At 43.6% G+C, this 23,690-nt stretch overlaps 1 protein-coding gene across 10 annotated transcripts in view; it reads left to right on the top strand.

The window, feature by feature from the left end:
* Window positions 1-23,690, top strand: part of XRCC2 (X-ray repair cross complementing 2) — a 169,183-nt gene that overhangs the window by 25,136 nt on the left and 120,357 nt on the right. For 5 of the 10 annotated variants that reach the window (XR_009865977.1, XR_009865979.1, XM_062192894.1 and 2 more), the window contains one exon: window positions 1,533-1,614. Coding sequence is in view for 7 of the 10 variants with exons in the window: in XM_062192894.1 (XP_062048878.1) it covers window positions 1,533-1,614 (82 nt within the window). In the remaining 3 variants the exon portion in view is untranslated. Of the gene's footprint in view, window positions 1-1,532; window positions 1,639-5,037; window positions 5,190-12,080; window positions 13,044-23,690 lie in introns of those variants that run through there. The other 5 variants (XR_009865978.1, XM_062192889.1, XM_062192888.1 and 2 more) reach the window with 5 other exon arrangements.

Raw genomic sequence — 23,690 nt, 5'->3', positions numbered from 1 at the left:
GGCATGGTAAATCTTCTTCTTCTTCTTCTTCTTTTTTTTATATCAGAGAGGAGTCTGCACTGTTATAGTCTCATGCTTACCTCTCTTCTCCAAGGAGACCAATGTCTGGCCGCTAGCCCCAGTGGTGTAATATTCATTCACACTGGATCTGTGCAGTCCTGGGTGTGAGCATGGATCCTGCAGCAGTGACCCTCAGCAGGGAACCCTGAGCATATGGAGCTGCCCACAGTGACTGCCCAAAGACCCAGCCACACCCTGTGCCCTCACATGCAACCACAGTGTTTTCACAGTCCCAGCACACAAGGCTTCCACAGTCACAAGCTTCCGGCCCCTTGTCAGTTCTCCCAGCTAGAATCAGGCATTGGGGCTGGTGCTGTGGCATAGCAATTAAACCGTCGCCTGCAGTGCTGGCATCCCATACGAGCGCCTTCACATTTTCTGCCTTCACATTCTTTCATAGTGATGACCATGTTTCCATCTGTGTCTAGCACATCCTTAAGCATCTTTTATAAGGCTGGACGAGTGGTGACAAATTCTTTCAATTTCTGTTTGTTATGGAAAGTTTTTTGGTTTTTTTTGTTAAAGATTTCTTTATTTATTTGAAAGTCAGAGTTACACAGAGAAGGAGAGGCAGAGAGAGAGAGAAGTCTTCCATCCACTGGTTCACTCCCCATTTGGCCACAATGGCCAGAGCCACACCCATCCGAATCCAGGAGCCAGGAGCTTCTTCTGGGTCTGTCATGCAGGTGAGACCCAGCTGCTCCACTTCCGATCTAGCTCTCTGCTATAGCCTGGGGAAGCATTGGAAGATGGCCCAAGTCTTTGGGCCCTTGCACCCACGTGGGAGATCCAGAAGAAGATTCTGGCTCCTGGCTTCAGATTGGCGCAGCTCCAGCCATTGCGGCCAGTTGGGGAGTAAACAAATGGAAGATCTCGCTCGCTCTCTGCCTCTCCTTCTCTCTCTTTGTGTAACTCTGACTTTCAAATAAATAAATAAATCTTAAAAAAAAAACCAAAAATCAGGCATCTCCTCTCTGCTGGTTGCTGGGCTCACAGACATGAGCTGGCACAGCTGTTGTGTGTGTTCAAAATGGTGCTCACCATCCCATCTAGTTACAGGACACTGGTGCCAGGTGGTTAGGGAGAGAGAGGCGTGCCCCCTCTTTTCCCCTCCAGGTTGGCAGGTGCACTCTCCCCAACGGGGTTCCAAGCCAGACTCACACCAGGCCCTTTTTGCAGCTTTATCGCCAGTGGCTTGGGCTGCTGCACTGTGATCTCACTTCTCTCTCCAAAGCTGGTGCTGAGGCTCTTGGCTGCTGTGATCCATGCCCTCCACAATGTCCCTCTGATTTGCATGGAGCTTCCTCTGCCATTTTCTCCCTAACTCTTCCCTAACTCTTGCACTCGCCACACTTTTTTTTAATCTATCTTCCCCTAGATAGAGCAGTAAACTCCCTCCCTATTTTGCCATCTTGGTCAGAATTTTATATTTTTTAAGTAATGTGTTTTCTTTCTCATTTTTCTTTTGTCAGTTGCTTGCCCGACTTGAAGGTAGAAGCTCCTTGAAAGAAATAGAACCATACCTGTTTGCTGATGAAGATTCACCTGTGCATGGTAAAAACACAGGCTCAGATAAAAGTATAGTGTCATAAATCAAGTTTCATAAAATAAGCTTTTCCCACATGTTTGTATACATACATATACCCCTAGCAAGAAATTACGTAAGAGAAACAAGTCACAGAAAATTTTACCCATCCCTACTGTGTCAGATGATAAGCTTGGCTTATCTACAGTAACTTCAGAATTTGAGAACTTCAGAAAATTTGTGGAAAAATGAAATTGAAAGATAAGTTTATGCATTTTTTAAAATTTATTTTATTTAAAAGGTAGTTAGAAAGAATCTTCCATTTGCTGTTCGCTCCCCAAATGGCCACAACAGCTGGGGGGCTGGGCTGAACTGAAGCCAGGAGCAGGGAACTCCTTCTGGGTATCCCACATGGGTGCAGGGGCCCTAGCACTTGGGCCATCTTCTGCTGCTTTCCCAGGCACAGTAGTGGAGAACTGGATTGGTAGCAGAGCAGTCTAGACTTGAACCAGTGCTCATGTGGGAAGCTGGCATTGCAGGTAGTGGTTTAATCCACTGTGCTACAACACTGGCTCCAATGATAAGTTTATCTTGGTGTAAAATTTTGAAATCTGTGCATGGTTTCTTCATAATATGCATTTTATGTTAACTTTTTGAAGATCCCTTGTACATTTACTTTTCTCTTTTATCCCAGCACCCAATATTTATTTATAGAATTACAGGAACATTCTTAAGTACTCATTTATTCTTTTAGTATTTCCTTTTTGTTTTTAAATATTTATTTATTAAATTATTTGAAATCAGAATTACAGAGAGAGGGAGGGAGAGACAGAGAGAGACACACAGAGAGACCCCCTATCTGGTTCATTCCCCAAATGGCCACAACGACCAGGTCTAGTCCAGGCTGAGTTGAACTGGCACCCATATGGGATGCTGGCACTACAGGCAGTGGCTTGACCTCCTGTGCCACAGCGCTGGCCCCTATGTTTTGTTTTTTAAAATTTTATTTTAAAAAGGCATAATGCAGAAAGAAAAAGAGGTAGGTCTGTCTTCCATCTACTGATTTGCTCTCTAAATGCTCATACCAGCCAGGCATAGGCCAGGCCAAAACCAGGGTTTCCCATGGGAGTGGCAGAAATTAAATACTTAGGCCTTCACCTGCTGCCTCCCAAGTTTATTAGCAGCAAGATAGATTGGAAACAGGTGTGACTCCATCCCAGGCACTCCAATTTGGCACGTGGGCATCCAAGCAACAGCTTAACCCACTGTACCACGACGTCCACCCCTCTTTTGACTCACTGGTGTCTAATAAAGCACAGAAGCTACAAGTTTTAGTGAAATCCAGTTTTTTTTCTTTTATTGCTTATGCTTTGGTGTCACAGCTAACAAGCCATTGCAACGACAAGACTTAACAGCTTTTGCTTCTGCTGGAATGTGTTTCCATCCAATTTTTTCTGATTGGAGAATGGGCCTAGCATATGAATTATTCTTAGAGAATGTTTCATGTACACTTGAGAAGATTGTATATTCTCTTATGATTGGATCAAGTGTTCTCTGTGTCTCAGTACTGGTTGAATTTCAGTATTACTCAAGTCCTATATTTCCTTGCTGATCTTCTGTTTAGTTCTACCCTTTTTTTATTTTATTTTATTTTTTAATTTTTTTTGACAGGCAGAGTGGACAGTGAGAGAGAGAGACAGAGAGAAAGGTCTTCCTTTTGCCGTTGGTTCACCCTCCAATGGCTGCCGTGGCTGGCGCGCTGCGGCCAGCGCACCGCGCTGATCCGATGGCAGGAGCCAGGTGCTTCTCCTGGTCTCCCATGGGGTGCAGGGCCCAAGCACTTGGGCCATCCTCCACTGCACTCTCTGGCCACAGCAGAGAGCTGGCCTGGAAGAGGGGCAACCGGGACAGAATCTGGTGCCCCGACCGGGACTAGAACCCGGTGTGCTGGCGCCGCAAGGCGGAGGATTAGCCTAGTGAGCCGCGGTGCCGGCCTCTACCCTTTTTTTTTTTTGGACAGGCAGAGTGGACAGTGAGAGAGACAGAGAGAAAGGTCTTCTGTTACCGTTGGTTCACCCTCCAATGGCCGCTGCGGCCGGTGCACCGCGCTGATCCGAAGCCAGGAGCCAGGTGCTTCTCCTAGTCTCCCATGCAGGTGCAGGGCCCAAGGACTTGGGCCATCCTCCACCGCACTCCCAGGCCATAGCAGAGAGCTGGCCTGGAAGAGGGGCAACCGGGATAGAATCCGGCACCCCGACCAGGACTAGAACCTGGTGTGCCGGCACTGCAGGTGGAGGATTAGCCTATTGAGCCGCGGCGCCGGCCAATTCTACCCATTTTTTTTAAATAATTAATTTATTTTTAAAGAAATACAAATTTCATAAGTACAACTTTAGGAATATAGTTATTCTTCCCACTATACCTGCCCTCCCACCCCTCCTCCACCTCCCCCTCCACTTCCCAGTCCCATTCGCCATTAAGATTCATTTTCAGTTAACTTTGTACACAGAGTTCTATCCATTATTGAAAGTAGGATATTGCAGTCTTCAAGTGTTATTGTTGAATTGTCTTTTTCCCTTTAATTCTGTCAGTTCATAATTCATATATTTTAGTGCTTCATATAATGTTGAGCACATATAAATTTACTGTTACACCTTTTTGCTGCTTGACTAATTATTATAAAATATTTTAGTCACCTTTTCTCATAAAGATGGCTACTTATTTAAAAAAAGAGAATAAAAAAATATTGGTGAGGATTTTGAGAAATTGGCACCCTTGTGCAATGTTTGGATTGTAAAATGGTACAACCACAATGGAAGATGGCATTTAGGTTTCTCAAAATTTTAGAAATAGAAATATTGTCTAGTAATCTCTCTTTTGGGTATATATCCAGAATTGAAAACAGGATCTTTAAGAGACACTTGCACACTCATATTCATCAGCTGCATAATTCCAAATAGCCAAGTAGTTAAAACAATCCAGATGTCCATCAGTAATTGAATATGTAGACAAAAATGTGGCAAATTCATACAATGGAGTATTACTCAGCCTTGAAAAGGAAGGAATCCTGTCACATGCTAAAACATGAAGGAAAATGAGGACATTAAGCTAAGTGAAATAAGCCAGACACAAAAAGACAAACTGGGTGCCATACATGGTGGCTAGAGTAGTTAAATTCATAGAAACAAAGTAAAATGGTAGTTACCTGAAAGGAACTGGAGAGAGAGGGCGGAGGAGGAGGAGTTATTTCATGGATACAGAGTTTCAGATGTGCAAAATGTTTTGGAAATCTGTTTCACAGTTAACACTACTGACCTGTACACATAAAAATGGTTAAGGCGTGGATGAGGTGGGCATTTAGCATAGCAGTTAAGATGGATTAAGCAGTTGCACTGCCTACATCCCGTGCTGGAAGACCTTGGTTTGAGTCCCAGCTCTGCTCCTGATCCCAGCTTCCTGCTAATGCAGACCTGGAAGGCAGCGGTGATGGCTCAGATAATTGGATCCCTGCCATCAACGTCAAAGACCTGGATTGAGTTTCTGGCTCCCAGTTTGGCCTGGCTTAGTCCTGGCCGTGTGGGCATTTGGGGGACTGAACCAGAAGGTAAGACACTTCTCTCTCTCTCTCTCTCTCTCTCTCTGTCTCTGTCTCTCTGTGTGTGCACATACACACGTTAACTTAAAATTTTTAATGATTAAGAAGGTAAGTTTTATATATAATATATTTTTCACAACAAAAAAGTCCTTTGACTCTAGTAGTAATTTTTGTCTTAAACATCTGTTTTGTCAGATATTAGTATAACCACATCAGCTCTCTGATTACTGTTTCCATAGTGTATCTTTAAAAAAAAAAAAATTATTTACTTGAAAGAGTTACAGAGAGGCAGAGAGAGAGAAAGAAGTCTTTCATCTGCTGTTTTACTCCCCAGTTAGCCACAGTTGCTCCCCAGTTGGCCACAGTGGCTGGAACTGGGCCAGTCAGATGCCAGGAGCCTAGAGCTTCTTCTGGGTCTCCCACTCAGGTGCAGGGGTCCAAGGACTTGGGCCGTCTACTGCTTTCCCAGGCTGTAGCAGAGAGCTGGATGGGAAGAGGAGCAGCTGGGACTCAAACTGGCGCTCATATGGGATGCCGGCACTGCAGGCAATGGCTTTACTGACTGTGCCATGGTGCCAACCCCTATAAATTATGTTTTTGTAATGCTCATCAATTATATTTTATATGCCCATCAACACATTTAATATTTTACTGATTTAAATGATTACTTAATAGTTATTTCTTAAATATTATAGATGACAAAGTTACAAATATTTATACTATGTTTAATTTTTTAAAAAGATTTATTTATTTGAAAGAGTGACAAGGAGAGAGAAACACACAAAGAGGGATCTATTCTATCCTGTGATTCACTCCTCAAATGCTCAGGAATGAAGCCAAATCAAAGCCTGGAGCCAAGAACTGTATCCAGGTCTCCCACGTGAGTGGCAAGAACCCCAGTAATCAATAATAAGAGATAGGGGCCAACATTTGTGGCGTAGTGGGTAAAGCTGCCACCTGTGACGCTGGCATCCCGTATGGGCAGCAGTTCAAGATCTGGCTGCTCCATTTCTGATCCAGTTCTCTGCTAATGTGCTTGAGAAAGCAGCAGAAAATGACCCAAGTTCTTGTGCCCCTGCCTCTCATGTAGGAGATTCAGAAGAAGCTCCTGGCTCCTGGTTCCTGGCTTTGGCCTGGCCCAGCCATTTGGGAAATGAACCAGCTGATGGAAGATCTCTATCTTTTCCTGCCTCTGTAACTCTTTCAATTAAATAAATAAATCTTTAAAAAATAAATATAACAAATTTTGTCAAATATATTGGACAAAAAACTGAACTGTCTTTATATTCTCTGTATAGGAAAGAATATTATTTAGGCAAGCTGTATGAAACTGACATTAGTATGGTAAATGGTTTGTGACACAAGTTCTACATTAGAATATTACAGAAACTTTCAAAAACCAATATGTTTAGTCACTAACAAAAGTGTTTATTAAGGGTACAAAAATAACTAGTAAAACTAGTTTTTTTTAATCAATAGCAGATACAAAACTGGGATTATAAGGATTATATATCAACAATATGAGTGGTCTATGAGAAATTGTTACAGGGAAACTTAAGTTGAAGAAATAAGAGATTTAGAGGGTACAGGATTCTCTAATGCTACTGTAAACATATTAAATACATTTTTGGATAGCAGTTATTCAGTACCACATATTCATTACATCTTCAGTACTGTACTGATTATAATGTGCAAATTCAACATATTTGTTATATAGTTGGTTGATACTAAGATGAAGTATTTTTTGGCTTTTCTTTCTTTTCCTAATTTTGAAGGATCTTTAGATTCATAAACTCTTTTCGACAATCTGTTACCCAAACTCCTTATTTGTAAGAGTAACTGTCAAGGCCAAACCATCCAGATTTTCTGATTTAGTTTAATTTTTTCAAGTGCCAAATGGTAGAGATTGTTTTTTTTTACTACAAGTTGTCAAATTCAGTACTTAGGCTGGACAAGGGTGCTATTTTTTGTAACAGCTCACAAACGTGAGATAATGACTTCAAATAAAATTTAAAAGACTATATCCTCTCTTTAGAACATGTTTGAATGTGATTTTTTTATCTTAACAATTAAGCAGTAGGATTCATAAAAGCAGTAAAACTGATTTCAATTCACTATTAAAAATATTTGTCGAGAGTCAATTCAAGGACCTTAATAATATGTGTAGTTTGCATATTTTGGGGTATTTTTTTTTTTAAGATTTATTTATTTATTTGAAAGGCAGAGTTACAGAGAGAGGGAGAGACAGATACATCTTCCATTCACTGGTTTGCTTCCCAAATGGCAGCAACAGCCAGGACTAGGCCAAGCCAAAGCCAGGAGCTTCATCCAGGTCTCCCACCTGGGGTACAGGGGTCCAAGTACTTGGGCCATCTTTCTCTGCTTTCCCTGGTATATTACTAGGGAGCTGAATCAGAAGTGGAGCAGTGGGACTGGAACTGGCCCTTATGTGATGCCAGCATCGCAGGCAGCAACTTAACCCATTGTACCACAATGCCAGTCCCTGGGTGTAACTTATTATCTGTGACTTTTTTTTTTTTTTAATAATAAGGATTTTACTTAGTTTTAGTGTATTAAGTGGAGGATATTGTTATAAGCTATAGTTGTGTCTTTGGTTCTTCAAAGTTAATTAAGTTTCTAAAAAAAAAAAAGAATGCTTAAAAAACTAAATTCAGTGACTTCTTTATACCTGCTGTGGTATAAAGAAGTTAACCTCTTTTTTTTTTTTTTTCTTTATTTTTTTGAGAGGCAGAGTGGACAGTGAGAGAGACAGAGAGAAAGGTCTTCCTTTTCTGTTGGTTCACCCCGCAATGGATGCTGCGGCCGGCGCACTGCGCTGATCCGAAGCCAGGAGCCAGGTGCTTCTCCTGGTCTCCCATGCGGGTATAGGGCCCAAGGACTTGGGCCATCCTCCACTGCCTTCCCGGGCCACAGTAGAGAGCTGGACTAGAAGAGGAGCAACTGGGACAGAATCTGGTACCCCGACTGGGACTAGAACCTGGGGTGCTGGCGCTGCAGGCAGAGGATTAGCTTATTGAGCAGCGATGCCGGCCCGGAAGTTAACCATGAATTTAGCCTTCAGCTTCATTCATGCCAAACCAAGGACTTGAGGAATCCATACACTTACCTCAGATTTTTTTTTTTTTATTGAAAATTTTGTTTATTCTTTTTTTTTTTTTATTAAACTTTTATTTAATGAATATAAATTTCCAAAGTATAGCTTATGGGTTACAATGGCTTCCCCCCTCCCATAGCTTCCCTCCCGCCCGCAACCCTCCCCTTTCCTGCTCCCTTTCCCCTTCCATTCATGTAAAGATTCATTTTCAATTCTCTTTGTATACAGAAGATCAGTTTAGTATATATTAGGTAAAGATTTCAACATTTTGCCCATATAGCAACATCAAGTGAAAAAACTACCATTGGATTACTAATTATAGCTCAGGTTCTACACCACTTTCAGATGTAACTTTTCTTCACTACTTTTAATAGTGGTTGTATACTAACGCTTCTTCATCTGGTACATTTAATGCATTCTGTTTCTATAATACAGGGCAGTGAAAGTCATTTATGGGGTGAAGGCATTCACCTTATCTCCTCATGATTATAGTGGCATAGGTAAACTGACCATCTAGGCTGAATACTATTTAGTCATTGTATATCCATGGATAATTGGTTTTTGTTTCATTTTGTAACAGATTAATTAATTAATTTGAAAGAGTTACAGAAAGAAAGAGATACAGATCCTCCATCCACTGGTTCACTCCCCATATGACCACAATGGCCAGGAGCCAGGATCTTCATCTGGTCTCCCAAGTGGGTGGCATGAGCCCAAACACTTGAGCCATCTTCTGATGTTTTTCCCAGGTACATTACCAGGAAGCTGGATAGAACTGGGTTAGCCCAGACTTGAACCAATGCCCTTTTGCGATGCTGGCGTTACAGGAGTTGGCTTTACCCACTATGCCACAACACTGGTGCCTGGATAATTGTAATATTAATAATATATGTACTCCTTCATTTGTCTTAAAAGATTTATTTGTTTGTAAGCAGAGTTATAGAGAGAGGCAGAGAGACTCTTCTATCTACTGGTTCATGCCCCAAATGGCAGCAATAGCCAGGGCTGGGCTGGGCCAAGCCAAAGCCTAGAGCCTGGAACTCCATCTAGGTGTTCCATTTGGGTGCAGGGGCCCAAAGACCTGGGCCATCTTCTGCTGCTTTCCCATCTTCCCTGCTTTCCACTAGCAGGGAACTGGATGGAAGGTAGAGCAGCCAGGACTTGAATGAGTGCCCATATGGGATGCCAGTGGTGTAAGTGGCTGCCTAGCTAATTGTACCATAACACGAACTCCTAGAATAATTTTTAAAACTCTTTTTAATGTGAATTTAGAATTATAAGTTCTATGTTAGATTACAATGGAAATTGGCTCAAGCTTTATAACTCTATTATAATGGAATATGAGAGGACTGGTGTTGTAGTGCAGTGGGTTAAGCTGATGCTTAAAATACTGCCATTCCATATCAGTGTGAATTCAAGTCCCAGCTTCTTGGCTTCTAATCCAGCTTTTTTTTTTAATGCTAATGGGAAGGCAGTGGAAGATGGCCCAAGTACTTGTGCCCCTGCCACCTATGTGGGGGTCCTAGATGGAGTTCCAGGCTCCTGGCTTCAGCCTGACCCAGACTTGACTTACAGTCATTTAGGGTTGGAAAATTCTCAGTCTCTCTGTCTCTCCATCTCTCTCTATCTCAGTCTCTTCCTGTCACTCTGCCTTTCAAATAAATAAAGTGTGAGTGTGTGTATTTCTTAGAGTATGCCTCCTGGTTAAGTGACAGGAAACTGTAGTTGTGGATATTCCAACATATAATCATTTGTAATAATAGTAAATAATGGAATGCTTAGGTTGTGATTTGGTTTGGGCCCATGGATCTGCATTTTTAACATGGTGTTTCCAATCAGGTGGTTCACACTTGCAAGAATTGGAATGCCACTGTTTAGATTTTGGAAAGCTCTAGAAACGGGGCACTTTCCTCAGGTGTTTTATTTAGCTTGTGCTATCTTCAATGAAAGAGAGTTACTGGAATTCATAGAGATTAGATGTTAAGTTCAGAGTTGCTGACTTTCATTTAAATGCTAGGAAAATAACTTACAATGTAGCCAAATAACAGTTCCAAGAGATAGTCAAATAGCAAAGAATAACTGAAGGCAGTTTGGAAATGGATAAGGCTGTTTTCAGTTGGAAGGTGCTACTGGCACATAGAGTCCAAGAGCCATGGGTACTCATCATCTAAAATGTGTGAATCTGCAAACTCAAGAATTGTTCCAGTCACAATGGCAGTGATATTGAGAAACCCTAACAGAACCAGCTGAGTGGCTTCCCCAGATACAGGCTTATTGTCCTCAGCAAGTAAGTGATACAGAGGCAGACGACACAGCTGCTGCTGGGCTCCACACTGTCGTCAAAGCCCTGGGCGTCTTCTCTGTTCTTGCTCCACCATCTGTAAGTTGTATCGTCTTTTATTTCATGCTTGCTGTTTGAAGATGGCTGCTTCTCCTCTAGGAAAGGAAGCAACAGGGCAGAAGTGGCACCTGTATGGAAAAGAAAAACCTAGGGAAAGAGCACACGTTTTGGATCAAGAGAGCTCTCATTTCCAAAGACTGCAAGCTTCTTGAAATAAACCCTTTGGCGGCTGGCGCTGTGGCATGGCCACTTAAGCTGTCACTTAACATGGCTGGTTAAGCAATGTCCGGATCCTTTATGGGTGCCTGTTTGAGTCCTAGCTGCTCCACTTCTGATTCAGCTCCCTGCTAATGTATCTGGGAAAGCAGAAGAAGATGGTACAAGTGCTTGGGCCCCTGCCACCCATGTGGGAAACCCAGATGGAGTTACTGGCTCCTGCCCTTAGCTTGGCCCAGCCCTGGCCCTTTTGTCCGTTTGAGGAGTCAACTAGTGAATGGAAGATTTCTCTCTGTCTCTCCCTCTCTCTGTGTAACTCTGCCTTTTAGATAAATAAAATAAATTAAACAAAACAAAACAAAACTTGACTCTAAGACAGAGACTTAGAAATCACTAACAAACATGTTTCATTGGCTACAACTTTGTTACCTGTTGGCTCCTCTTTGCAAGTGAGACTCAGAAAATTAGTTTCAAGGTAGACATATTGCCTTATACTTCCAACTTGGGTTTTATACTTTAGGATAAAGGGGAGAATGGATAAGGTATAATCAACCATCAGAATGGCGTGCACAGTATTAAATCTGTGCACTGGGACCTGCGCTGTGGTGTAGAGGGTGGAGCTGCTGCCTGCAGTGCTGGCATCCCATGTGGGCGCCAGTTCAAGTCCCAGCTGCTCCACTTCCGATCCACTGTCTGCTATGGCCTGAGAAGGCAGTGGAGATGGCCCAGGTCATTGGACCTCTGCACCTGCATGAGAGAATTGGAGGAGGTTCCTGGCTCCTGGCTTCAGCTGTTGTGGCCATCTGGGGAGTGAGCCAGTGGATGGAGGACCTCTTTTTCTCTCTCTGCCTCTCCTTCTGTCTCTCTGTAACTCTTTCAAATAAATATATAAATCTTTAAAAAAAAATCTGTAGCACTTTATTCTTAACTCGCCAGTATGAGTATTTAAATGTAAGTACACAGGAACCCATTCTCAAGAGATTCTCCTAGGTTCCTTTCAGTCTTACCAATGTTTTTTAAGTTTTCTTGGTGCTATTTAATAGTTGACCCTTTTCTCAGAGGACTCCTTTTATCTATTTGTATCTGCCTTATCTGGCTATACCAGACCCATTTTGGCAAGAAGATTAAATTTTCTTTCACATTCCAGTAAATGTCTTTTTGGCAGACTTCATTTTGTAGCCAACTATTGTGCTGCTGCATTTGACTGACATTTTTAAATTTTGTACAGGTGACATTCTTGAATTTCATGGTCCAGAAGGAACAGGAAAAACAGAAATGCTTTACCATTTAACAGCACGATGTATACTTCCAAAATCAGAAGGTGGACTGGAAATAGAAGTCCTATTTATTGACACAGATTACCACTTTGATATGCTTCGGCTTGTTACAATCCTTGAGCATAGACTTTCCCAGAGCTCCGAAGACATCATAAAATACTGCCTTGGAAGATTTTATTTGGTGTACTGCAGTAGTAGCACCCAGTTACTTCTCACACTGTACTCACTAGAAACTATGTTTTGTAGCCACCCCTCTCTCTGCCTTTTGATTTTGGATAGCCTGTCCGTGTTTTACTGGATTGACAGGGTCAATGGAGGAGAAAGTGTTAACTTACAGGAGTCTACTCTGAAGAAATGTTCTCAGTTCTTAAAGAAACTTGTAGATCAGTATCGCTTGGTTCTTTTTGCAACGACACAAAGTATAATGCAAAAAGCCTCAAACTCACCCGAGGAGCCTTCTACCTTTAAATGTCCCTGTGATGCAGAGGTGGACTACAGACCTTATCTGTGTAAGGCGTGGCAACAGCTGGTAAAGCATAGGCTATTCTTCTCCAAACAAGATGACTCCAAAGGCAGCAGCAAGTTTTCATTAGTGTCACGGCATTTAAAAAGTAACAACATCAAAAAACTTTTTTTTATTATTGCAGAAAGTGGGGTACAGTTTTGTTGATGTATTTTGTAAGACAGTCTCAAGATTCTAAGTGTTACAAAGTCTCAGGCTTTCATTCTGAAGTTCCACCCTCTGAAGGAGTTAATATAACAGTATTTCAACACAGAATGTATTTCTTAAACCACTGCAGTAAAACTTCAGGCTATTCTATTTCTGTATTATTGAAGATTAATCTGTATGATAATAAATTAAACTGTTGTTTCTATTATAAAATAAATAATATACATATTTCAACCTAAATAAAACAGACTTTTATATAACCTTGTGTCATATTTTTGGGATTCATTTTAAGTAGTTGTTTAGGAAAGTTTAAATGTGTTTCTAATCACATAGTTTTAGGAAGATGTGACTTTGGAAAGTGTTTCTGTAGAGCTGGTATTTTCTGTATAGGGATGGGAACAAGAAGCTACCTTGCCATCTGCCTTTTGGTGAAAACACCAAAAGCTATGACATGTCAGCGCTTTCTGATCTGAGTTTCACTGAATTTTAAGATGGAGTTGCACTGTGATTGGGTTTCTGTATAATTTAAAATTTAAGGAAATAAGATAACCATTTAAGGAACTCTGAAATTTGTTTTGAAATACGCATTTTTGGGGGCTGGCATTGTGGCTTAGCAGTTTAAGCCGCTGCCTGCATCCCATATGGGTGCCAGGTACCGATTTGAATCCTGGCTGCTCCACTTCCAATCCCTCTCCCTGCTAATAGCCTGGGAAAGCAGTGGAAGATTGCTTAAGTGCTTGGGCCCCTGCACCCATGTGGCAGTCTCAGAAGAAGCTCTTGGCTCCTGGCTTTAGCCTGGCCCAGCTCCAGCCATTGTGGCCATTTCAGGAGGGAATGAGCAGATGCAAGACTTCTCTCTGCCTCCCTCCCTCTGTCTGTAATTCTGCCTCTCAAATAAATAATCTTTAAAAAAATTTTAAGTAACTATGTTTTTAAAAAATACTCATTTTTTTCTTCATTGAGTAATAAACAATGCTGAAACTATATCAGAACTATATGTTACTAACATTTTGTTATCTGTTCAGAATAATCAGACATATCTTGAAATGAATCAAATCATGTCCATCTTGAGTGGCCAGAATGGGGAACATATACCTTAAGAGATATACAATGGCCGGCGCCGTGGCTCACTAGGCTAATCCTCCGCCTTCGGCGCCAGCACCCCGGGTTCTAGTCCCAGTTGCCCCTCTTCCAGTCCAGCTCTCTGCTGTGGCCCGGGAAGGCAGTGGAGGATGGCCTTTTTTTTTTTTTTTAATCCTGCAATGAAGCCACAATTACAGATAATGTTCTTCCTAATGTGGGCATAGCCCCACCTGTGTGCTCTGGCTCACTCATAGTTTCCCAATCAGGGCTGCTTAGGGTGTCTTCTGGATGCTAGTGCTTGCTGGGCTGCAGTCTAGACAATCCTTAACCCTATGAGGGGCAGAATTTGGTATATAAAAACCCCAGCTCCCTTGGCCCTAAGTGAGAGGACACTGAGTTATGAGCGTACTTCAAAATGTGTATGGAATTAAAACAAGTTTATTTTGTTGCAAAGAGATTTTGAAGTCCATTCATGGAAAGAATCTTCAAGAAATTCAGGGAAAAGGTACATTATAAAAAAAATCTATACATGGGCCGGCACCGTGGCTCACTAGGCTAATCCTCCGCCTTGCGGCGCCGGCACACTGAGTTCTAGTCCCAGTCAGGGCACCGATCCTGTCCCGGTTGCCCCTCTTCCAGGCCAGCTCTGCTGTGGCCAGGGAGTGCAGTGGAGGATGGCTCAAGTGCTTGGGCCCTGCACCCCATGGGAGACCAGGAGAAGCACCTGGCTCCTGCCATCGGATCAGCGCGGTGCACCGGCCGCAGCGCGCCTACCGCGGCGGCCATTGGAGGGTGAACCAACGGCAAAGGAAGACCTTTCTCTCTGTCTCTCTCTCACTGTCCACTCTGCCTGTCAAAAAAAAAAATTTTTTTAAAAAATCTATACATGAATTTAAAAGCTCTTAGCACCAAAGGAAACTTCTTTTGCTGAACATTTCCCATGTTCATTTTGAAGAATGCGCGTGTTTCTCGGAGTGGCCCCAGGAGGATGGAGTCCCAGTTGTTTACAGTGATGATCTCTTCATTAACACAGTTTTTTGCTTGGGTGCCTCCCTCCTCCCACTTCCTCACTCTCATAGAGTTGCTTCCTGAGACTGTTTTCCTCATAAACAATAAATCCTTGTACAGGAGCCGCTGTGTTTGAGGAGTAAAGGAAAACCAACTGGCCGCAGACAGCAAAAAGTCATCAAACTAAAAGCTTTTCTGCAGTATTTGCCCTTTAGCCACATTATGAAATTGAAAACGATGGCAGTCTAATTGCCAATCAAGTTCAGTTCCATTGGATCACATTACTGTTCACACCCACACACCTATGTGGTCTCTCACTAACTAGTGTTATTACTTTGAACATTTTATCAATAGTTCGTCATTTTTCAATTTTTATTTCTGTATTTTATCACATAAAATGTATATTACATGTAAGTAATTTGTAAGTTTTTAAATTGGGAAAATATGCTAATTTTTCTCTGTGCTCAGTGTGTGATCAGTGAAATCTATTGCTCTATTCTAGAATTCTACTTCTTTCAGCTATTAAGTAAAAGATAGGAAAATTCAGTTACCTTCCCTCTCAAGCTGCATAGTGCAGTGAAGTGACAAATATACATGAAAAACTTAGCAAGTCCTAGGCAGAAGTCTAGCCTTGAATATGATGAGTTTTTCCATTTCTCCTTTATACAAATGAAATGTTAATCTAATGGACTGTTATTCACAGATTTATCACTTATTCTTCAGGAATATGATTAAAAAATAATGAACTTTTACATTAACTTAAATTATCAATTGTATATTAATGTGTCAGACCAAAGACTTAGTTATCTTAAGGAGATGTGTTATCTGACATGTTGGAAAGAATTAAGAATACTAGTTAATAAAAAATTCTTTTAAACTAAAAGTTACTGTAATAAGACTTTGTGTTATAGAAATTTGAATATTTGTAAAAAAAAAAAGGTTTAAAGATAAAGGGATAAAAATGGCATGTATGAGGTTACATAAATAACAGATACTAGGGAAACTGTATAGAACCCAAAGAATATTTATCCCATTTTTAAAAGATTCATTTATTTATACAGAGAGAGATCTTCCATCAACTGATTCACTCCCCACATGTCCACAATGGCAGCACTGAGCCAAGCCACAGTCAGAATCTTCATCCAGGTCTCCCAGGAGGGTGTAGGGGCCCAAACACTTGGGTCATCTGCTGCTGCTTATCCCAGGCCATTAGCAGGGAGCTAGATCGGAAGAGGAACAGCTGGGTCACAAACCAGTACCCATGTGATAAGCCAGAATTGCAGGCTGTGGCTTTACTCACTACACCACAACTCCGGCCCCTACCCCATTTATTTCTCCTGTTTACCTATAAGCAAACATCTCAAATTCTGTGAGAATCTACAGGGAAAAAATGCATGTGAAAATAATTCAGTCACCTAATAAACAGTATACAAAATTAAGATAGTGCTTATCTTATCACTTCCTTTGAATGTATAAAATTTTCAACTTTAAAATACTGTACTATTAATATTTTTTAACACTTTGATGCAGACTACTCTTCTCTGCAGATTACTTAAGAATAAGAATAGGGGCCGGTGCCATGGCTTAACAGGCTAATCCTCCACCTTGCGGCGCCGGCACACCGGGTTCTAGTCCCGGTCGGGGCGCTGGATTCTATCCCGGTTGCCCCTCTTCCAGGCCAGCTCTCTGCTATGGCCCGGGAAGGCAGTGGAGGATGGCCCAAGTCCTTGGGCCCTGCACCCGCATGGGAGACCAGGAGAAGCACCTGGCTCCTGGCTTCGGATCAGCGTGATGTGCCGGCAGCAGCTATTGGAGGGTGAACCAATGGCAAAAAGGAAGACCTTTCTCTCTGTCTCTCTCTCTCACTGTCCACTCTGCCTGACAAAAAAAAAAAATAATAATAAGAATAAGAATAGCGACTAGCGCTGTGGCATAGAGCGTTAAGTCATCGCCTGCAGTGCTGGCATCCCATATGGGTGCCGGTACAAACCCAGATGCTCTGTTTCCCATCCAGCTTCCTGCTGATGTGCCTGGGAAAGCAGCAGAAGATGGCCCAAGTACTTGGGCCCTTATACCCAGGTGGGAGACTCAGAGGAAGCTCCTGGCTTCAGCCTGACCTAGCTTCAGCTGTTGCAGCAATTTGGAGAGAGAACCAGTACATGGAAGATTCGCTCTGACTCTGGCTCTCCTCTGCAACTCTTCAAATAATAAATATAAATAAAACCTTAAAAAAAAAAATAAGGATAAAAATAAATACATTTACAAACTAACAAAACCAGAATTTGCCAGGCCAGTGTTGGCACAATGGATTAAGCCACCACTTATAACATGTGCATTCTATATCTAATGTTGGTTCAAGTCCCAGCTGCTCTGCTTTTTCTTTTTTCTTTTAAAGATTCGCTTATCTCCGGTTGCCCCTCTTCCAGGCCAGCTCTCTGCTGTGGCCAGGGAGTGCAGTGGAGGATGGCCCAAGTGGTTGGGCTCTGCACCCCATGGGAGACCAGGATAAGCACCTGGCTCCTGCCATCAGAACAGCGCGGTGCGCCGGCCGCAGCGCGCTACCGCGGCGGCCATTGGAGGGTGAACCAACGGCAAAAGGAAGACCTTTCTCTCTGTCTCTCTCTCACTGTCCACTCTGCCTCTCTCTCACTGTCCACTCTGCCTGTCAAAAATTAAAAAAAAAAAAAAAAAAAAAAAAGATTCGCTTATCTATTTGAAAGAGAAAGAGAGGCAGAGAGAGATCTCCCAGCGGGTCCACTCCCCAACCAGCCGCAACGGCCAGAGCTGCGCCTATCCGAAGCCAGGAGCCAGGAGCCTCCTCTGGGTCTCCCACACGGGCGCAGGGTCCCAAGGACCTGGGCCACCCTCCACTGTCCCCCCTGCCCAGGCCATAGCAGAGAGCCAGATTGGAAATGGAACAGCTGGGATATGAACCAGCGCCCACATAGAATGCCAGCACTGCAGGTGGCAGCTCCATCTGGTACGCCACAGCCCCTTTGCTTCTGATCCAGCTTCCTACTAACGCACCTAGGAAGGCAACAGAAGATGGTCCAAGTACTTGGGTCCCTGCCACACATATGGGAGACCAGGGTGGAGTTTCTGGTTCTTCTTGGTCCAGACCTGGCTATGATAGCCATTTCGGGAGTGGACCAGTGTCTGGAAGCTTGCTGTCCCTCCCTCTTTCAGTCACAAACCTTAAAACATTACTTCAAAAATATATTTTAAAAAGGGTTAAGTTGGTGAAAGACATAAAGCAAGAATGGCAAAATATTTATAACTTGGGGCAGGCATTATGGCATTGTGGGTTAAGCTGTCACCTGTAACGCAGGCATTCCATATGGGCAGTGATTCAAGTCCCAACTTCTCCACTTCCAATCCAGCTCCCTGCTAATGCACCTGGGAAAGCAGCGGAAGATGGTCCCAGTTTTGTGCTCCTGCACTCAATGTGGAGACCCAATGAAGCTCCTGGCTCCTGGCTTCAACCTGGCCAGCTGTGGCAGTTGCGGCCATCTGGGGAGTCAAACAGCAGATGGGAGCTCTCTCGCTCTCTCTTTTTTTATTTTAATGGTGTGTGTGTGTGTGTGTATGTGTGTTTATTTGAAAGTCTAACACAGAGGAAGAGAGATAAAAGTATTTCTATCTGGTGCTCTCCCCAGGGGGCTACAACAACCAGGGCTGGGCCAGGTCGAAGCCAGGTGCTTCTTCTGGGTCTCCCACAGGGGTGGCAGGTGCCCAAGCACTTGAGCCATCCTCTGTTGCTTTTCTCAGGACATTAGCAGGGAACTGGATTGGAAGTGGAGCAGCCAGGACTCAAATTGTGCCAGCATTGTGGGCAGCAGTTTTACCTGCTGTGCCACAACACCAGCCATGTGGAGGAGATCTCTCTCTCTCTCTCTCTCTCTCTCTGTAACTCTGCCTTTCAAATGAATAAATCTCAAAAAAAAATTATAACTTAAATCTTAGTGCTATTACCTAAAGTGATCTCAGATTTTTAGTGTCTCCAGGTTCAACCAAAACAAGCAAAAATCCTCTCTAGAGAGTAACATCATCCTAAGCTTCACAATGTTACAATGTTTCACCTTTTTTTTTTTTTTAAGATTTATTTATTTATTTGAAAGTTAGTGTTACAGAGGTTGAGGGAGAGACATCCACTGGTTCACTTCCCAAGTAGCCGGAATGGCCGGAGCTAGGCCAGTCTGAAGCCAGGAGCCAGAAGCTTTTTTTGGATCTTCACATGGGTGCAGGGGCCCAAGTACTTGGGCCATCTTCTGCTGCTTTCCCAGACACATTAGCAGGGAGGTGGATTGGAAGTGGAGCAGCCGGGACTCAAACCAGTGCCCACATGGGATGCCAGCATCACAGGTGACTGCCTTACCCACTACACCACAACACTGACCCCTTCACATTATTTCTTTTTTTTTTTGACAGGCAGAGTGGACAGTGAGAAAGGTCTTTTGCCGTTGGTTCACCTTCCAATGGCCGGCGCGGCCGGCGCACCACGCTGATCTGAAGCCAGGAGCCAGGTGCTTCTCCTGGTCTCCCATGGGGTGCAGGGCCCAAGCACTTGGGCCATCCTCCACTGCACTCCCAGGCCACAGAAGAGAGATGGCCTGGAAGAGGGGCAACCGGGACAGAATCCGGCGCCCCAACCGGGACTAGAACCTGGTGTGCCGGCGCCGCAGGCGGAGGATTAGCCTATTGAGCCACGGCGCCAGCCGCCTTCACATTATTTCTAAAATTCACAGGGGCTATGTCTAAAATGCAACCTAAGATAACAACACACAAATAGACCAGTATCTGTGTGAGAAACTGCAGAAATAAATGACTCCCTCATTACATAAACATATATCCATAACATAAAATAATGCATGGCAAAAACAACATATAAGTTGGGATCAGAGATAGATGGGGGTTAGTGTTCAAAGCTCCTTTCATTGCCCTAAGAAGGGAAAGTATATCAGTCAATGCTAGATAACAATATATTGCATCTTATGATTTCTAGAATAACCAGTCAATAGAAAAAGGGTATAAATTCTGAATGAATAGAAGAAAAATGATGGAATGATTTTATAAATTTTGAAAAAACAGGTCGGTGCCGCGGCTCACTAAGCTAATCCTCCACCTGCAGCACCGGCATAACGGGTTCTAGTCCCAGTCGGGGTAACGGATTCTGTCCCGGTTGCTCCTTTTCCAGTCCAGCTCTCTGCTGTGGTCCGGAAAGGCAGTGGAGGATGCCCAAGTGCTTGGGCCCTGCACCCGCATGGGAGACCAGGAGGAAGCACCTGGCTCCTAGCTTCAGATGGGCGCAGCACGCCGGCTGCAGCACACTGGCCATAGCAGCCATTTGTGGGGTGAAGCAACGGAAGGAAGACCTTTCTCTCTGTCTCTCTCTCTCTCACTGTCTAACTCTGCCTGTCAAAAAAAAAAAAAAAGAAGAAGAAGAAGAAGAAAAGAAAAGGGGCCAGCACTATGGTGTAGTAGGTTAAGCATCTGCCTGTGGCACCAGCATCCCATATGGGCGCCGGTTCGAGTCCCTGCTCCTTTTCTGATCCAGCTCCCTGCTGGCGGCTAGGAAAGCAGTAGAACATGTCCCAAGTCCTTGGGCCCCTGCACTCACATAGGAAACCCAGAAGAAGCTCCTGGCTCCTGGCTTCAGATAAGCTCAACTCTGGCCATTTGGGGAGTGAACCAGCAATGGAAGACCTCTCTCTGTCTTTCCCTCTGTCTGTAACTCTGCCTCTCAAATAAATAAAACTTAAAAAAAAAAAAAAAAAAGATGAAGGGAAGGAAAAAACTTGGTTATCTTAATCCGTTTTGTGTTGCTGTACTTGAGACTGGGTAATTTGTAAGCAGCAGAGATGTATTCCTTTTTTTGAAAGAACTTGGGTCATTCACCTTTTTTTTTAAAAAAAAAAAAAGATTTTTAAAAAAGATGTATTTATTTGTTTGAAAGTCAAAGTTACAGAGAGAGAGAAGGAGAGGCAGAGAGAGATCTTCCATTCGCTGATTCACTCCTTGACCGCAACGGTCAGAGCTGCGCTATCTGAAGGCAGAAGCCAGAAGCTTCCTCCGGTTCTCCCACACAGGTGCAGGGACCCAAGCACTTGGGCTATCCTCTACTGCTTTCCCAGGCCATAGCAGAGAGCTGGATCGGAAGTGGAGCAGCCGGAACTCGAACTGGCACTTATATGGGATGCCGACACTGCAGACGGAACATTTACCCGCTACACCACAGCACCAGGCCCCCAAAAAAGATTTTATTACCAGTTTTTGTGTGTGTTTTTCTCTTTTTCTTCCTCATACGAAATGTTGAACTCTTTACCTAGAATAGAGTTAATGTTCTGTGTATAAAGTTAAATGAAAATAGATCTTAGTAAAAAACAAGACTGGGAACAGGAGAGGGAAGAGGAAGAGATAGGAGTGTGGGTGGGAAGGTTAGTACGGGTAGAATTACAGAGAGAGAGAGAAGTCTTCCGTCTGCTGGTTCATCCCCCAAGTGTCCACAACAGCTGGAGCTGCACCGATCCAGGAGCCAGAAGCCAGAAACTTCCTCTGGGTCTCCCATGCAGGTGCAGGGTCCCAAGCACTTGGGCCATCTTCCACTGCTTTCCCACACAGGGCTGGATTGGAAGTGGAATAGCAAGGACTCAAACCATGGTCCATATAGGATGCCAGCACTGCAGTCAGAGGCTTTACCTGCTATGCCACAGCACCAGCCCCAAGAGATGTATTTCTTAAAATTCTGGAGCTGAGAAGTTCAAGGTGAAGGGACCCACAAATGGCTAGAGCCTTTTTGCTGCCTCATCCCATAGAAGAGGCAGTAGGGTTAGAGAGCAAGCAAGCATGTGAGCAAGAGGTGGCTGAACTCACTTTTATAACAGGTTCATCCTGAGGTAGCATTAATCCATTCATGAGGGGTTACACATTCAAACCATAGCAATAATATGTGAGGACAAAGTGAAAAAACATGATACAATGCTATTTCTAAACCAGTTATACCAGTGATTAGATGTAACTGGACTAAGTACTCTAAAATGACAATTTTAGACTGGATTTTTAAAATACATATTTTAGATTTATTCATTTGGAAGGCAGAGCAACAGAGAGTGAGGGAGAAACAGTGCGAGAATGGCTCATTTCCCAAATGGCTGCCACAGCCAGGTCTGGGTCAGGCTGAAGCTGGGAACCAGGAAATCCATCCGTCTCCCACATGGGTGGCAGGAACCCCACTACCTGGACCATTTTCTGTTCCCTTCAGGGGCATCAGCAGGAAGCTGGATTGGAAGCAGAACAGCGAGGACTTGAACTGACAATGCAGTATGGGATGCCAGTGTCGCAGCCAGCTGCTTAACCCACGTTACAACAATGCCGGCCTATAAAATATGTATTTTAAAATACATATCTTTAACAGATACCTAGTATTTTTGTTTTTGTTTCATTTTTGAAAAGCAGACAAATGACCTGCAATAGTCAGGGCAGGGCCAGGCCAGAGCAGCAGTGGGGATTCAGTCAGAATCTCCCCATGTGGGTAGAAAGGACACGAGTATTTGAGCTGTCACCTGCAGCCTCCAGGACGCACATTAATAGGCTGGAATGGAGAGTGGAGCTGAGACTTAGGCCAAACACAAGAGGCAGGTGTCACAAACAATGCCTTAACCACTATGCCAAATGGCTGCACCCAAATTTTCTATTTTAAAGAGACACAAGAGACAAGAAATTTGACATTAAAAGAATGGGGAAAGATCTATGAAAAAGAAATTGAAAGAAACCTAGTATACCCAGAATAATATCAGACAAAAGAAATATTAAGGGGCTGGCCCTGTGGCGTAGTTGGTTAAGCCTCCCTCTGTGGTGCCAAAATCCCACATGGGTGCCAGTTTGAGTCCCAGCTGCTTCACTTCTGATCCAGTTCCCTAAAATGGCCTGGGAAAGCAATGAAAGATGGTCCAAGTGCTGGGAACCCTGCACCCATGTGGGAGACCCAGAAGAAGCTCCTGGCTGCTGGCTTAATCAGCCCAGCTCTAGCCATTGTGGCCATTTGGGGAGTGAACCAGCAAATGGAAGACCCCTCTCTCCTTCTCTCTGTCTATAATTCTGCCTCTCAAATAAATAAGTAGATAAATTTTTTAAAAATAAGTAAATAGCTGGCGCCGCGGCTCAACAGGCTAATCCTCTGCCTAGCAGCGCCAGCACACCGGGTTCTAGTCCCGGTCGGGGCGCCAGATTCTGTCCCGGTTGCCCCTCTTCCAGGCCAGCTCTCTGCTATGGCCCGGAAAGGCAGTGGAGGATGGCCCAAGTCCTTGAGCCCTGCACCTGCATGGGAGACCAGGAGAAGCACCTGGCTCCTGGCTTTGGATCAGCGCAGTGCGCTGGCCGCAGCGCGCCGGCCGGAGCGGCCATTGGAGGGTGAACCAACAGCAAAGGAAGATCTTTCTCTCTGTCTCCCTCTCTCACTGTCCACTCTGCCTGTAAAAAAAAAAAAAGATTAAATTTTTTAAAAACCATTAAGACAAGAAACATTTTTATAGGCAAAGATAAAATGATAAAATTAATAAAACTTTTGATAATTAGAGGATAAGATAAATTCAGAATCACGGTGGGAGATTTTAACACCTCTGTGTAATTGGTTGAAGAAATAATAAGGAGAGGTAAGGAGGGGCTGACACTGTGGCATAATGGGTAAAGCTAAAACTTGCACTGCCGGCATCCATTATGGGTACTGATTTGAGTCCTGGCTGCTCCTCTCCCGATCCAGCTCTCTGATATGGCCTGGAAAAGCAGTAGAAGATGGCCCAAGTCC

Source organism: Lepus europaeus, chromosome 5 (assembly GCF_033115175.1).
Source record: "Lepus europaeus isolate LE1 chromosome 5, mLepTim1.pri, whole genome shotgun sequence".
In the NCBI taxonomy this organism is placed as follows: domain Eukaryota; kingdom Metazoa; phylum Chordata; class Mammalia; order Lagomorpha; family Leporidae; genus Lepus; species Lepus europaeus.
This window is presented reverse-complemented; position numbering and strand designations above follow the sequence as displayed.